We start from the raw sequence: 11378 nt of genomic DNA, 5'->3' as shown, positions 1-11378 counted from the left end.
TCAAAATAGTTTGAAATGTCACATGTTAAATGTTTAAATATTAACTGTCTGTTTGCTGCACTGTGCCAACTGTACTACTATATGAGTACTTATGTTCTATTGTTGCATTGAAAATAAAACGGCAAAGTCCATTTGGCTGTCATCTGTTTTAATTATGAGACACAATTGTGTCAAAGTCATGATTTTTTTAATTTCATGCTTGAAATAAGAAATTCTTACTTTGGAAAAGCAGTTTTATACTTGTGAGTGTTGATGACACAGCTTTGCAACACTTGATATTCTAGTTTCAAGCATGTTTTACTCAATATATGTCATCAAATCTCAGCAACAAGCTGTAATATCTCACTGAGATAATTTAGGACCAAAACACTTAAAACAAGTAAAACACTCTAACATAAAATGTGCTTAGTGAGAAGAATTGTCTTATCAGACAGAAAATAAGCAAATATCACCCTTATTTGAGATATTTCATCTTACTTAGATTTCAGTTTTGCAGTGTGGGGTAAAGCTCCACAAGTCAGCAGTGTTTTTAGGGACTTATCATCAAATTTGGATAAAATTGTAAGTTGATGTAAGTGTTCATGTATTTTGTTTGCATATACTAAGGGAAAAAATACAATATTGTAGTTTAGATAACTCATTTGGTATTTAAAAAAAAAAAAAAAGTAGGGTTGTCTTTGATTAAGGATTTTTAAAGTCGAATCTAATTTGTTACATTTTGCCCGGAGTTATTTAGTTTCGACTGAGCCCAAATTCTATGGCATTTTTTTTTCTTGCTTTATTCTTATTTTTATAAACTCACCTCACCTTTCTCCCACCGAGGTTGGATGGGGGTTCAATGCCTGAGAATTTGAGGTTGATTATCAGACTCCTCCAAATTGAATCATCGAATAGTAGACTATTCTAAAAAAAAAAGAAAAGAAGATCCTTAAGACGTGAGAAACTGCAGGGAGTCTTTTAAGAGAGGACAGGGAACACAAATAGCATGCTTGACAATAAATGCTCTATAAATAACGAGTTAAGTCATGGAACTTATGTTGGTGCGCTGTAAAATGGTGACATCCTTGGTATGCCTCTCCAAAAGGCAAAAATATGTTGGCAATGTTGTGCAATCAACATACTGTATAGAGTGTTAATGAATATTTCCACTTTTGCTCCATACTGTACAATTGTTGAATTTAATTTGCAATTGGTTAGAATATAGTGCGTCATCTCAAACATCCACCTTACTAAACCAAAACCTCTTTTCTGCAGGTATTGATTTTGGACGCTTTCACCACAAGACTCCTTTCAGCATGCTGCAAAATGTCTGATCTGATGTCAGAGAAAATAACAAGTAGGTTATCTGCAGCTAGGTCCAGGAGTGTTGGGAGGATAACCAGGCATGTGAAATGTCCGCAAATACACGTTTTTAAACATTCATTTTCATGTCAAAATATCACTTCTGCTTTTTTCATGAAATATTGTCGCGTGTAAGGACGGGAGTCAAAGGCGGCGTGTCAATAGATGGAGCTAATTGTTTTAATGACATTCAGACTAGAGATGTCCGATAATGGCTTTTTTGCCGATATTCCGATATTGTCCAACTGTTAATTACCGATTCCGATATCAAACGATACCGATATATACAGTCGTGGAATTAACACAATATTATGCCTAATTTTGTTGTGATGCCCCGCTGGATGCATTAAACAATGTAACAAGGTTTTCCAAAATAAATCAACTCAAGTTATGGACAAAAATGCCAACATGGCACTGCCATATTTATTATTGACGTCACAAAGTGCTTTATTTTTTTTTAACATGCCTCAAAACAGCAGCTTGGAATTTGGGACATGCTCTCCGAGAGCATCAGGAGGTTGAGGTGGGCGGGGTTAAGGGGGGGTGGGGTTGAGGTGGGGGTAGGGGGTAGCGGGTAGGGATGTCCCGATCCGATATTTGGATCGGATCGGCTGCCGATATTTGCCAAAAATTGCGTATCGGCAAGGCATGGGAAAATGCCGATCCAGATCCAGTTTAAAAAAAAAACTCCGGTCCGTATTTTCCAACGCACCTATTTAAATAATACATTCCACTTTTCTGCTGCTCCATAGTTTCCGTTCCGCATTTTCCAGCACACCTTCAACACATCCACAATTCTCACGCAGTTGCTTTTAGCTGCTGGCATTACACTACAGGCTCTTCTCACTCTTTCCTGTGTCTCCCTCTCACAGACAGCGAGCGCACCTTCTTACACACGTCACATACTGTCACGACATACGTCACATACGTATACGTCCTCTCCCAGCAGAGAGCGAGGTAGCGGCATGGCTAACGTTAGCTGTGATGCTAGCGCAGCCGCTAAGGTGCGCGCCTGCTCAAGCGTCCTCTGCGCAACGCAAATCTATGCCACGCACAAAATCAAATAAAAAAATAAGCGCATAACAATTTTCGACACACGGACACGACAGAGACAACAGTTTTCGTCATCATTGTTCAAATATTGTGACGTCTGTCGAGACGCTTATCTCCATTCGGTGCCACACGCCCACACCATCAAAATGGCAAAAATTTCCACATCAACACCGTATGAAAAATTTAGTGATTTTTTTAGTTGTGATTTCCTTCTCTGCATGGAAGTTTAAAAGTAGCATATATTAATGCAATATGAAGAAGAATGTTTTAATGTAGACATGCAAGCCTTGAAAGAACATTTTGAAAATCAAGACTACATTTCCTGCAAATGGGTGCATTTCTACCCTATATTTGAACTTTAGATTTATTTTCATATCAAACTCTTTTGGCTGTCTTTTTGACACTTACATCCGGCGCCCCCCTCCACACCCTGGATTATAAATAATGTAAATAATTCAATGTGATTATCTTGTGTGATGACTGTATTATGATGATAGTATATATCTGATAGTATATATCTGTATCATGAATCAATTTAAGTGGACCCCGACTTAAACAAGTTGAAAAACTTATTGGGGTGTTACCATTTAGTGGTCAATTGTACGGAATATGTACTTCACTGTGCAACCTACTAATAAAAGTCTCAATCAATCAATCAAAACACATAGAATCATCATACTGCTGTGATTATATGCATCAAGTGTTCATTCAAGGCTAAGGCAAAATATCGAGATATATATCGTGTATCGCAATATGGCCTTAAAATATCGCAATATTAAAAAAAGGCCATATCGCCCAGCCCTAGTTCAATGATGCCATTTCTGTTTGTCATGTATAATTTTGTCTATTTTGTGTTTATCCTTGAATAAACAGGTCAGTTTCTTGTTACCAACCATTGTGTATTATTCAAACTCCCCTAATTCAGCTGGCTAGTTGTTATCAAGAGTACTAAAACCCTTTTCAACATGATTCTGACAACTAAGTAGGCTAAATAACTTTAAACTTTAATACATGCTCGGATAGGCCAGTGTCGGTCAGTATCGGTCAGTATCGGTATCGGATCGAAAATGCAAAAACAATATCGGTATCGGATCGGAAGTGCAAAAACCTGGATCGGGACATCCCTAGTAGCGGGGGGTGTATATTGTAGCGTCCCGGAAGAGTTAGTGCTGCAAGGGGTTCTGGGTATTTGTTCTGTGGTGTTCATGTTGTGTTACGGTGCGGATGTTCTCCCGAAATGTGTTTGTCATTCTTGTTTGGTGTGGGTTCACAGTGTGGCGCATATTTGTAACAGTGTTAAAGTTGTTTATACGCCCACCCTCAGTGTGACCTGTATGGCTGTTGACCAATTTTGCATCGCATTCACTTGTGTGTGTAAAAAGCCGTAGATATTATGTGATTGGGCCGGCACGCAAAGGCAGTGCCTTTAAGGTTTATTAGCGCTGTGTACTTCTCCCTACGTCTGTGTACCACAGCGGCGTTTTAAAAAGTCATACATTTTACTTTTTGAAACCGATACCGATAATTTCAGATATTACATTTTAAAGCATTTATCGGCCGATGATATCAGCAGTCCGATGTTATCGGACATCTCTATAGAAAACCTCCGATAAGCCTCATGTGTTATAATCATATTATTTTGGGGAAAATAAGGCAAGTTTTCTCTTATCAAAATGCCAGAAAGAGAAACATTTGGAGAACAATATTTTTGTAAAACCACTTAAATTAAGGCTGAAATTCTTCCCATAATTCAAAATGAAACAGTTTTCAAAAATCACTAAAGATGTATGTCAGGGATCTGAAATTCACGTCCCACATTTTTGCCCTGTAGTTTATAGTAATTGTGGCCCGCACTACATTAGTGCCAAAAATCCGAGCGCATAAAAACTGTTATCGCGCGCTGATTCTCCACTTCGTGCGCGCGCGACACCCTTTTGCGCGCGCGTGGTGCCTTTTTGCGCGCGCGCAGAAAGGCACCGCGCGCTCTCTGTGTACTCCTGGCATCTCTCCTCGCGCTGTCATGTTTCTTTTTGGCACTTTGGGGGCGGGTATGCTTAGACGGCCCCTTCTTTCTGATTGGTCAGGCGAAAAATGCTGAAAAATGCTCAGAGCCAATCAGAAGTATAGCAGGGCGGGTCATCGTCAATATGTATCAAGATTTAGGGAGGAAGAAGTGGATAAAAAAATGTTGCGCGCTGATGAAGGTTATTTTATGCCACATAAACACAATACAGGGTAATACAAAATGTGACCCAAATAAATAATAAGACAACAAACACCATAATCACATCTTTCAGCCAGAACTGGTCCACCAGCAATAACATTATTTTATATTTTCACTTCTTCTTGAACATTTGTTTTCTAATTTATGGAATTTCTTTTGATTCAGCCATAAAATTAATGAAATAATCTTCGAATTTTGTTTTTAAAAATCTTAAAAATAGCTTTTAATAATGTATTCTGAAACAGTTTAAAATAATCAGATAACTGACTAACACTGACCCTACACAACTATGTTGCACAATTAAGTCTTTTTTTTTTTTAAGCGAAAGAGGTAATTTCAACAGGTACAGCATCCTATGTCATATCTACATGTAATAAGATTTGTAACAAGGCAAACCGTTTGTAAATTGGTCGAAAATCGAGCAAGTTATGGTAATTTAATTAGTGCATGTACCATTGACATCAATGTAATGATTGAGGCTAGATGTCCGAGGTAAAATGGCTACAACGTTGCTACGCTGGAGAATGATTGGTCATATGAAAAATGCTCAGAGCCAATCAGAAAGGAGGGGCCGTCTAAGCATACCCGCCCCCAAAGTGCCAAAAAGAAACATGACAGCGCGAGGAGAGATGCCAGGAGTACACAGAGAGCGCGCAGATAGGCGTTGCGCGCGCGCAGATAGGCGTCGCGCGCGCGCAGAAAGGCACCGCGCGCGCGCAAAAGGGTGTCTCGCGCGCGCGCACGAAGTGGAGAATCAGCGCGCGATAACAGTTTTTATGCGCTCGGATTTTTGGCACTAATGTGACGCCATACCGCGCACCCTGGGCGGCTACTATTTAAATATATTACGGCAACTACAATAACCCCACCCAGACTCTTATCACCATCGTACCCCAGGCAAATTGAGTTGGCGCCTGATGTACATTGTATATACAGTATAGTGTACAGGTAAAAGCCAGTAAATTAGAATATTTTGAAAATCTTGATTTATTTCAGTAATTGCATTCAAAAGGTGTAACTTGTACATTATATTTATTCATTGCACACAGACTGATGCATTCAAATGTTTATTTCATTTAATTTTGATGATTTGAAGTGGCAACAAATGAAAATCCAAAATTCCGTGTGTCACAAAATTAGAATATTACTTAAGGCTAATACAAAAAAGGGATTTTTAGAAATGTTGGCCAACTGAAAAGTATGAAAATGAAAAATATGAGCATGTACAATACTCAATACTTGGTTGGAGCTCTTTTTGCCTCAATTACTGCGTTAATGCGGCGTGGCATGGAGTCGATGAGTTTCTGGCACTGCTCATGTGTTATGAGAGCCCAGGTTGCTCTGATAGTGGCCTTCAACTCTTCTGCGTTTTTGGGTCTGGCATTCTGCATCTTCCTTTTCACAATACCCCACAGATTTTCTATGGGGCTAAGGTCAGGGGAGTTGGCGGGCCAATTTAGAACAGAAATACCATGGTCCGTAAACCAGGCACGGGTAGATTTTGCGCTGTGTGCAGGCGCCAAGTCCTGTTGGAACTTGAAATCTCCATCTCGATGACAAAGCAGATGACATGGCACCCCAAACCATCACTGATGGTGGAAACTTTACACTAGACTTCAGGCAACGTGGATCCTGTGCCTCTCCTGTCTTCCTCCAGACTCTGGGACCTCGATTTCCAAAGGAAATGCAAAATTTGCATGGTTGGGTGATGGTTTGGGGTGCCATGTCATCTGCTGGTGTCGGTCCACTCTGTTTCCTGAGATCCAGGGTCAACGCAGCCGTCTACCAGCAAGTTTTAGAGCACTTCATGCATCCTGCTGCTGACCTGCTCTATGGAGATGGAGATTTCAAGTTCCAACAGGACTTGGCGCCTGCACACAGCGCAAAATCTACCCGTGCCTGGTTTACGGACCATGGTATTTCTGTTCTAAATTGGCCCGCCAACTCCCCTGACCTTAGCCCCATAGAAAATCTGTGGGGTATTGTGAAAAGGAAGATGCAGAATGCCAGACCCAAAAACGCAGAAGAGTTGAAGGCCACTATCAGAGCAACCTGGGCTCTCATAACACCTGAGCAGTGCCAGAAACTCATCGACTCCATGCCACGCCGCATTAACGCAGTAATTGAGGCAAAAGGAGCTCCAACCAAGTATTGAGTATTGTACATGCTCATATTTTTCATTTTCATACTTTTCAGTTGGCCAACATTTCTAAAAATCCCTTTTTTGTATTAGCTTTAAGTAATATTCTAATTTTGTGACACACGGAATTTTGGATTTTCATTTGTTGCCACTTCAAATCATCAAAATTAAATGAAATAAACATTTGAATGCATCAGTCTGTGTGCAATGAATAAATATAATGTACAAGTTACACCTTTTGAATGCAATTACTGAAATAAATCAAGTTTTTCAAAATATTCTAATTTACTGGCTTTTACCTGTATAATAATTCTGTCATGGTAAATATATATTTCATAATTAAATCATCAAAATACCAAGATTAAGTTGACATTCATGCCCATGATGGATGGATGTAAACTTCTAACAGCTGTATTTGGGGGAGGGACTTTCTATTCAACATTTTTAAATTAGTATAATGGATATATTCATTGTGGTAGCCAACATTTGATAACCTTTTCCTTGTTGTCATATTGTAAACCAAGAGAATTAACAGTGTTCGTGATCATTTAAGTATATATGTGGGCATCTGCTGCTGATGTATTAACCAACGCTTGTTCTGTAGTTGTGGAGGACCTGTATAAAAACAGAGAACCTGTTCCAGAAATGAAGGCCATCTACTTTATCACACCCACAACTAAGGTCTACTATTACTGCTCTTATTGTGTTATATTTACATTGCATGGCATTGTAACACTGTGTTTTGCTTCTTTTTTTTTTAGTCCGTGGATGCCTTTATTGCTGACTTCAAGTCCAAACCAAAGTACAAATCAGCATATGTTTATTTCACTGATTGTAAGTAACTACTTCAATGTGTTCTATTAATAAGGAGAATCACAACATGCAAATAAAAATATGTTCCTCAGACTGCCCCGATGACCTATTCCACAATATGAAGCTGAACTGTGCAAAGTACATCCGGATATGTAAAGAAATTAACATCTCCTTCATGCCTCAAGAAGCACAAGTACGTTTTTATATCTTTATATTAAGAGATGTGTGTACTTTGTGTCAGGTTCAAACACTGATGACTTCTATTAAACAAGAAAAGAAGCAAGGAATTAAACAGAGACAGAATTAAATTTGGCTCAATGAGGAGAAACGCGTGGACCCTGTACCCTTGCACAGTGTCTCACCACGCTCTGACGAAAGATTGTACGCCTCGTCTTTTATTTGGACTATCCCTGATTACATGGCAACAGCTGTTTCTAAGGGAGGGGGGGTCGTAAACAGCCATCGCCTTTGGTTACAAAACAGTTCAAAGAAAAGGTTGTAAATGTCACGTTCAAACACTGAGGACATCTATTAAACAAGACAAAAGGCAAGGAATCAAACAGAGACAGAATTCAATTTGGACTCAATTGAGGAGAGACGGCGTCAACCTGTAACCTCTTACAGTGTCTTAGCACGCCCTGACGAAGAAGGTTTTCGTCTCCTCTTTTATTTAGATATTCAATGTTCACGCACCAACACATGTCTCAGCAGGAATGGGAAGTATGTAAAACAGTCATTGTTTTCGGTCACATTGAAGACCAAGAGGAGGATGTCTCGGGCTTGGGCTCTTCCTGGATCCAGCTGGGGCAGGTGTTGGAGGACAATGGATAACCCCTCCCGTCTCCTGACCACAGCGACTTCAAGAGGGCAGCGGGTCGTAAATAGCGTTGACCTCGGTTACCAAATAGTTGGAAGAGAGTTTGTGAAATAGTTCAAAGAGAGTTTGTTAAACACTTCAAAGAGAGTTCCTCTGGAAGTTGAGCAGATCCTGCCATCTGTCCGTGTTGAAATCACAGTGGAGTTTCACGAGCCTTCTTCCTCTTGCTAGGCCTCGAAAGACAGCCTTCATCTTCTTATCAGGAACATAATGTAATACAACGTTTCTTTTGTGATAACTTACAAACAATTATTCCAACAGTAAAACAGTTCAAAGAAAAGGTGCCTGGAGGGAGGTCAGGCCCTGCCTCCTCTCCTCTTTGTAGATCTCGGGTAAAGACAAAATCTTCCTGTGGATTACAATACATCAAAGAAACCGACACCTTCGTGTCGCTCCCCATCCTACACAGTGGAGTTTTACAAGCCTTTTGCTTGGTAGGAACAAAGACAGCTTTTGTCCTCTCGCAGGGCGAGCTGACCTCAATGTAACACAAAGTTTTGTGATAACTTAGATACAATTATTATGACACTTTGTTTTCCTTATGACATGCACGATTTAATGCTATGTCCTGTGGTAAATGGGTTATACTTACATAGCGCTTTTCTACCTTCAAGGTACTCAAAGCGCTTTGACATTATTTCCACATTCACCCATTCACACACTAATGGTGAGAGCTGCCATGCAAGGCCCTGACCACCACCCATCAGCATACCTGCCAACTACTCCGGTTTTCCCGTAATTAGTACGGTTTTCATCAACCTATTCCGGGTTACGGTTGCAGTGATAAAAAATATGTTTTTTCATTAATTAAAAAAAAAATTTTTTTTTAAAGTTTTATTCACGAAATCGCGTAACAACAATGACAATCGACACTGCTTCCCGTAACTTCCTATCGAGCCATTCCGAATGCCATGCGCGAGGCTATTTATAGCACCGCTGCCAAGCACGAGGCACCAGTTGCCCATTGTTTCCAAACGAGCGAACGATCATGGAATCAGCCGGAGAAAAATCGCAAACGAGTCTTAAACCGAAAAGAAAACTGCAGTCATTCCGTGAAGAATATTCAAAAGCCTATCCGGGAATAATTATGCGTTCCAAAAAGGGTGAAAACTACGCGAATTGCACCTTGTGCAGACAAGATTTTTCGATCGGACACGGTGGAATTAGCGATGTAAAAGACCACGTTGGGACAAAAAAAACACAAGTCTAATGCCGTTGCTAGCGATACAAGTGGAAAACTTTCAACGTTTTTCGTCGCCCAAACAGATTCTTTGGATGTGATAAATGCCGAAGTTTTATTTACGGAGGCAATAATTGAGCATGGACTTCCAATCGCACTGGCTGATCACATGGGACAGTTATTTCGGAAAATGTTTCCCGACTCGAAAATCGCCAAAAAATATGGATGTGGTCGAACCAAAACATCAAACATTATTCAGTTGACAATAAAGTTACCATATCATTTTTGCAGTACGATCAATCTGATAGAATAAATTTGGATTTTAGCCACAAAAAGGTAATGACACCAATGTTATCTATTGGAATTGTTTAGTACTGTTATACTGTTAAAAGTGTTTATACTATTTATGCTTTCAAGTCCAAGTTGAAGAAATCTTGTTAAATGTTGACAGCATAACTACCAAAATACAGAAGTATGTCCTTAATATTTTTGCAGTGCTATTTCTGTTGAAAAGTTCAAATGATTACATTAGAGATGTGATGTGCCACATTTCAAGTGTCTGATGGCTTCAATTAATTTTCATAAATTTTTCACATTTTGAATTCTTTTGAAAGGCTTACAAAAAAACTACATTTGAATTGTAATTCCATGCTATTGACAGGACTATTAATTTTAATGAAGTTAGCTTACCATGTTTACAGTATGATGATTGTGATAGAAATGTGAATTTTAGGCACAGAATATTTTTTACAATTGAACAAGGCAGTAGATTATACAAGCTTGGACAGAAAGTTAATAATGACACCAATTTTTTTTTTAATGGAATTGTTTAGTACTGTTTTACCATTTGTTTACTGTAAAAAGTGTTTATACTCTTTATACTTTCAATTAACAAATTGAAGTCTTGTGAAAGGTTGACAGGATAACTGGCATTAACTGTCAAAATAATTTCAAACTATTGAAGTTAGCTTACAGAATAAACATGCCAATCGACCCATATGATTTTTGCTGTAATATTTTTGTTTTGAAAAGTCACTGTGACTGATAGAAAAGTGATGGTTTTAGCAACATTTTAACCTGTCTGAATGCTAATAATCATTTTGCGTCGGGGGGGGCGAACCTGAACCCCCCACCAGGACGTTGTCCTGGACCTACCGGGGCCTGCGGCCCCTGGACCCTGGCTACTAGGTTTTTCTGATTTCAAAAGTTGGCAGGTATGCATCAGGGTGAAGTGTCTTGCTCAAGGACACAGTGGACGTGACTAGGATGGCAGAAGCTGGGGGTCAAACCAGAAACCGCCAAGTTGTTGGCACGGCCACTCTACCAACCGAGCCAACTCCGTCTGTAGCTTGTATTTAATTTTGGAGAAAGATAAAATAGTGTTTGTGTAATGTATGCAATGATGAACATTTGCGAATCTCTCATACTTAATCATTTAATAGAAATGAGCTATTTTCATAATAATGCCAGGTGGAGGGACAAGATACCACTTTATTTTAACTAGTGATTAAGATGGTCCAGCCAGGTGTTAACCCTCATTTACACAGCCATTTTGAATGCTTTTCAGGTGTTCACGTGTGATAATCCGGCAGCCTTTCAGAGCATCTACAGTCCCAACAGTCAGGACAAAAAGAAAACGCTGGAGACGCTCGCAGACCAGCTCGTCACGCTCTGCGCCACGTTGGACGAATACCCGGGGGTCCGATACAAAAAGTAAGCCGGGGACAATGTGTTTACTCTGATTACACAC

The 11378-nt window shown here is 39.6% G+C and overlaps 1 protein-coding gene across 2 annotated transcripts in view; it reads left to right on the top strand.

The window, feature by feature from the left end:
* Window positions 1–11378, top strand: part of stxbp3 (syntaxin binding protein 3) — a 43115-nt gene that overhangs the window by 6152 nt on the left and 25585 nt on the right. For both annotated transcript variants that reach the window (XM_061975509.2, XM_072914715.1), the window contains exons 3-7: window positions 1255–1336; window positions 7363–7439; window positions 7520–7592; window positions 7664–7764; window positions 11196–11341. In XM_061975509.2, coding sequence (XP_061831493.2) covers window positions 1255–1336; window positions 7363–7439; window positions 7520–7592; window positions 7664–7764; window positions 11196–11341 — 479 coding nt within the window. The remainder of the gene's footprint in view (window positions 1–1254; window positions 1337–7362; window positions 7440–7519; window positions 7593–7663; window positions 7765–11195; window positions 11342–11378) is intronic.

This window comes from Nerophis lumbriciformis, linkage group LG14, assembly GCF_033978685.3.
Source record: "Nerophis lumbriciformis linkage group LG14, RoL_Nlum_v2.1, whole genome shotgun sequence".
In the NCBI taxonomy this organism is placed as follows: domain Eukaryota; kingdom Metazoa; phylum Chordata; class Actinopteri; order Syngnathiformes; family Syngnathidae; genus Nerophis; species Nerophis lumbriciformis.
This window is presented reverse-complemented; position numbering and strand designations above follow the sequence as displayed.